At 41.1% G+C, this 5,426-nt stretch overlaps 1 protein-coding gene across 3 annotated transcripts in view; it reads right to left on the reverse strand.

Moving 5' to 3' along the window:
* The window catches only part of FAM13A (family with sequence similarity 13, member A), a 261,528-nt gene extending 256,986 nt beyond the window's left edge, over positions 1–4,542 (reverse strand). For 2 of the 3 annotated variants that reach the window (XM_005862767.2, XM_005862766.2), the window contains exon 1: positions 4,291–4,542. In XM_005862767.2, coding sequence (XP_005862829.1) covers positions 4,291–4,317 — 27 coding nt within the window. In that variant the 5' untranslated portion in view covers positions 4,318–4,542. The remainder of the gene's footprint in view (positions 1–4,290) is intronic. The other variant, XM_014536858.1, reaches the window with a different exon arrangement.
* Between the last annotated feature and the right edge of the window lie 884 nt (positions 4,543–5,426).

Consider the following 5,426-nt stretch of genomic DNA (forward strand, 5'->3'; position numbering starts at 1 on the left):
GGTTGAGCATCAACCTATGAACCAGGAGATCACGGTTCGATTCCTGGTCAGGGCACATGCCTGGGTTGCCAGCTCGATCCCCAGTGTGGGGTGTGCAGGAGGGAGCGGATCAATGATTCTCTCTTATTGATGTTTCTATCTCTCCATCTCCCTTCCCCTCTGAAATCAATAAAAAAAATACATTAGAAAAAAAAGAGAAAAGTCCTTATGTTATTTTGTACTATTGAAATGTTGAGGAAACTATTAAAAACAAACCCAATAAAAATCTGGTGAATTTTATCACTTCTTCTGAACCCACACAGATTAAGAGGGTGAAGAGAAGGAAAGTAACAGAAATACTGTACGCTCCAGTTGTAAGTGCTGCTGAAGGTGAAGATGGGGAGGAAGCTCATGGCAGACACCCCACCAGCAATAGAAGGTGTCTGCACAGGACCAGCAGGCGCCCAGCAGTGGAAGGTCTTTAAAATCTCTTACAAATATTGAAACCACACAGATTAAGAAGAGGGTGAAGAGAAGAAAAGTAACAGAAATACTGTACGCTCCAGTTGTAAGCGCTGCTGAAGGTGAAGATGGGGAGGAAGCTCACGGCAGACACCCCACCAGCAATAGAAGGAGTCTGCACAGGACCAGCAGGTGCCCAGCAGTGGAAGGTCTTTAAAATCTCTTACAAATATGTATTACCTTAAAGACAGAGTACACTTTGAGGGAGCTGAACAGGGTTCACTTGCTTAGAGGAAGAGGAGAAAGAAGGTTCAGAAAAGACTCTAAAGGAGCAGATACCAGGAAGCACCAGGAAAAAGAAAACATCCTGCCCGACTGGCATGGCTCAGTGGTTGAGCGTGGACCTATGAACCAGTAGGTCATGGTTCGGGTCCCGGTCAGGGCACATGCCTGGGTTGCGGGCTCAATCCCCAGTAGGAGGGTGTGCAACAGGCAGCCAATCAATGATTCTCTCTCATCATTGATGTTTCTATCTCTCTCTCCTCCCTTCCTCTCTGTCCTCTCTGACAATAAAAATATATTTTAAAAAAAACAAACACCTAATAGTGAGTGCATTACCTTGGAGGGCAAGTTTATGGAGAAAAAAACATTGGAGCCCTCCTGACCCAGATTACCTATTGAGGAGAAAAGGAGAGGTGGGCAAAGGATATTTAAGAAAATCATCCTTTTGGTAGCAACAGAGAAATTTAAAATGTTTTTAATTAAAATTTTAATTTAATTTATAAAGTGTAACCATGTTATGAGAGGAAGAAACAAACTCAAAAGGGAACACTAGTGGTTGAAACATTTCTAGATTTTAGAAGAGCTGCCACGTGGTTCAGAGGACATAACCAGAGAGCGAATGGTGGTTATCTGGAGACAGATTTTAAGACAGATAAAGAAGAAATATGCCCTAACTGGTTTGGCTCAGTGGATAGAGCGTCGGCCTGTGGACTGAAGGGTCCCAGGTTCGATTCTGGTCAAGGGCATGTACCTTGGTTGCGGGCACATCCCCAGTAGGGGGTGTGCAGGAGGCAGCTGATCGATGTTTCTCTCTCATCGATGTTTCTAACTCTCTATCTCTATCCCTTCCTCTCTGTAAAAAATCAATGAATGAAATATATATTTTAAAAAAAAGAATAACAGTCACTCCCAAAGATGAAATACAGGCACACCTCAGGGATATTGTGGGTACTGTTCACAACCACCATAATAAAGTGAGTATCACAATAAAGCAAGGCGTAGTCTCTTTGCTGCTGGAGGGTCTTGCCTTCTATTAAAAAAAAAAAAAGCCACATCTGTGAAGCACAATAAAGTGCAATAAAATGAGATATGAATATATATTTTTTTAAAAAGAGTAACAGTCACTCCCAAAATGAAATACAGGCACACCTCAGGGATACTGTGGGTACTGTTCACAACCACCATAATAAAGTGAGTATCACAATAAAGCAAGGCGTAGTCTCTTTGCTGCTGGAGGGTCTTGCCTTCTATTAAAAAAAAAAAAAGCCACATCTGTGAAGCACAATAAAGTGCAATAAAATGAGATATGACTGTCCTGACCGGTTTGGCTCAGTGGATAGAGCGTCGGCCTGCGGACTCAAGGGTCCCGGGTTCGATTCCAGTCAAGGGCATGTACCTTGGTTGTGGGCACATCTCCAGTGGGAGGTATGCAGGAGGCAACTAATTGATGTTTCTCTCTCATCAATATTTCTAACTCTCTATCCCTCTCCCTTCCTCTCTGTAAAAAAATCAATAAAATATATTTTTAAAAAATGAGATATGACTGTTGATTTCCTCAGAATGTGGTAAAGTTCCTAGAGAAAAAAGATGTTGCCTGGTAAAGAACCTACCTCTTCTTTGTACATCTAAGTAGCAAATATAAGTAAAGTTGGTGACATACTATAGTTTCACTAACAGCACTACCAATGTAGGATTGAGGAAAACAAATGAGGAAGAGAAAGTTGGTTAGTCAATGGATACAGGAAATGATTATCTTTAAACCAGTCTGTGTCCCACCTTCAAAAATCCATGCATGTACACACATATCCACACACACTCCACAAATACTTGGTACTCTACTATTTTGTCTGAGACTATCGTCAGCAGCAGGATACCAGAGAAGCTGCTATACATAAGATATGTTTACCACATACAAAGTCCCAAACTAAGAAAAATGTAGGAGCCCACATGCATGAATTTATACATGTGACTTCTCACTTTGCTGCCTCAAACATTTTTTTTGAAAAAGTTTTTTTTATCATCTATCTTTATTGCAGAAATACTATGTTACAATTCCTCCTACAGTAAAACACTCATATAAATCATATCAGAGTGAATAATCTTTTAAACAGTATGATTTTTATGTCAACCTTAAGTGAAATTTTGCACATGCTTTGGATAGAAATGAAGGGGTAGGTGGAGTTTCATACACGGGTCAGTCAGCATCACAGTCAAGGTAAGAGCAATGTATGCAGCAGGGCAAGAAGGAAGGATCCAATCAGACAATCCGAAACGACTGCCGATCGATCTCATGACAAAAGGTCAATCTGCTGCCTCACTCTACACATTTCTGGTCCTTATGTGTTTCTTTTACAAAGCTGGAAAAATGCAGACCAGTGTCCATAGTAAAAGCTCAGTTATTTCAGCCATACGCAAAAAAAAAAATCAAAAAAAAAAAATCAGATTTTGAAGAGAACTCTGAAGTGATATAGAGATAACCAGCTGGATACTAAAAGCCTCAGAGCGAAAAGGAAATCTGAAAAGTTCTAAGCATGAAGGAGTCACACTGCAGTTTACTGAGAAAATTCAATCTGTGGGGCTGGTGCACCATCTGGTGACCATTCAGGGCCTATGCGTCAAAATTGCCTGGATATTTCTGGATGCCATCACAACCTACAACAATTTGCAGGTCTTTCTGAAAATTTTTTAAAGAAAGGATTTGACCTAATTGTGATGAAACACAGGGAGCAGTTAAGGTGACAATAAAGAGTAAAATATTTCTCACACAGTACCTCGAAGGAATAAAATGCCCCTCCCCCATACGCCACCAACTTGAAATATAAATACAACTATTTATGCACTTTTCACATATCAAAATAAAAATTTTAATGATAGCATTCTGTAAGTCATAATTAACAATACTTGGTTATTGCGAAAGATTGAGTGTATACACCAACAGAATTGCTTTGGGGATTCATGCATTTTAGCCATAGAAATATACACATTTTCCCCCATGGATTTTTTTATCAATGTTACTTGTTGCTGCTACTGTAGTATAGCAACTAGAAGTTTCCCAGTTGATTAGAGAGTCACAAACATTTACTCAACCAAGCTTTTTCACCACCACTTTCAGCAACCATGCTGAAACAGAAATTCCAGAATTACTAAATGAAAACAAGAAAGTGAATACAAAGATGTCATACACATCCTCAGAGGTAATAATGTTTACTTTAATTCTTTCTCAATCTAGCCACAAGATTTTTCCCTTAACTACAACTGAGAATTCATATTTAACTCTTTCAGGACAAGAAAGCATAAAACGCTTCAGAGTGCTCTACCTCACATCAAGCTGACTTCACCGAATAAACTCAGCGTGCGATTTCCTTCACCTTTTTTGGAAAGGGAAAGTGGACAAGAATGCAGAATGCCCCCAAATACTGCGTAATAGATAGGAATTTAAGCAACAAATCTGCCCCCACCTCCTAGGAAGGAAAACAAAGTCACACAAACATCTCAACAAAACCAGGAGGGCAGAGGCCTCTCCAGCGCCTGGCGGGTCCAGGGAAGACAGGGGCGGCCTGTACTCACACAGATGGCGAGAGCTCCTGCCCCCATCCTCGCAGAAGTGGCTGGTAGAACAGATGAAGCCCAGATGCAAACATCAAAATGACAGCAAAATACTGAAATTCCACCCAGTGGATATGCTTTGATTTGAAAACCAGCTTCCAATCCGGAGGCCCCACCGTAAGCGCAGAGCCGCTCCTAACATTTTCCGAAGTGTGGTTGTGCTTCTCTGTCGGTTAAACCCACATGGCTGGGAGGACTGCCTGCAGTTGAAATTTGATCCACAGCCTCTAGTATTGGCAAGGACAGGGAGTCATGTGACATGGGTCTTAAGTCCTGACATCTTTTCTTAAACCTGACTTGTTAGATGCCACCCTGACAGGCTTCTTCCTTTTGTAAAATGCTGATTAGCTAGTGGTATTCATGAACGGAACTAACAGTGCAGAAAGCGAAAACACCAACTTGCTTCCTTGTCGCGACTCATTTCTAAGAAAAATTCACACATTTACACTCAGGTTTCCATCTGCAGGCATCTTCCTTACTTTTTGGAGGCAGATTTCACTTCTGTGGCCCCCTAGAAACCAGTGAAATTCTATCAAAATCTTCCCTCCACTCTATTCTGTAAGACTTGTCCTTCGTGAAAATGCTCTGTTTTGTGTAGCTGTTACTTTACTGCTTCTAATTCAAATAATCTTATTCACATGTACCAGTGATAAGCATTAAACAACATGCTTCCAGACATCCATAATTCTATGTATGTGATCTAGGCTGGAAAACCGGCCTCTTCCAGGAGCTTCCTACTCCATAGGCTGCGTCATAGAAAATATGACAGATTTTATAAGTTCTAAATATTTGAACTAGTAGCTAAAATATCCATTTCATATAAGCCAGAAGGAAACTGTACTATTTTTAGGACAAAAAATGTAGGGGGTGGCCCTGGCCAATGTGGCTCAGTTGGCTGAGTGTCATCAGTGCACTGAAAGGTTGCCGGTTCGATTCCTGGTCAGGGCTCATGCCCAGGTTGCAGGCTCAATCCCCAATGGTGGTGATGGTAGTGGCAGTGGAAGGCAATTGATGGATGTTTTCCTCTCACATTGATATTTCTGTCTCTCCCTCTGCCGTCCTGTCCTCTCTCTCTAAAAATCAGTAAAAACATTAAA

This window comes from Myotis brandtii, unplaced genomic scaffold, assembly GCF_000412655.1.
Source record: "Myotis brandtii unplaced genomic scaffold, ASM41265v1 scaffold1675, whole genome shotgun sequence".
Classification (NCBI taxonomy): Eukaryota; Metazoa; Chordata; class Mammalia; order Chiroptera; family Vespertilionidae; genus Myotis; species Myotis brandtii.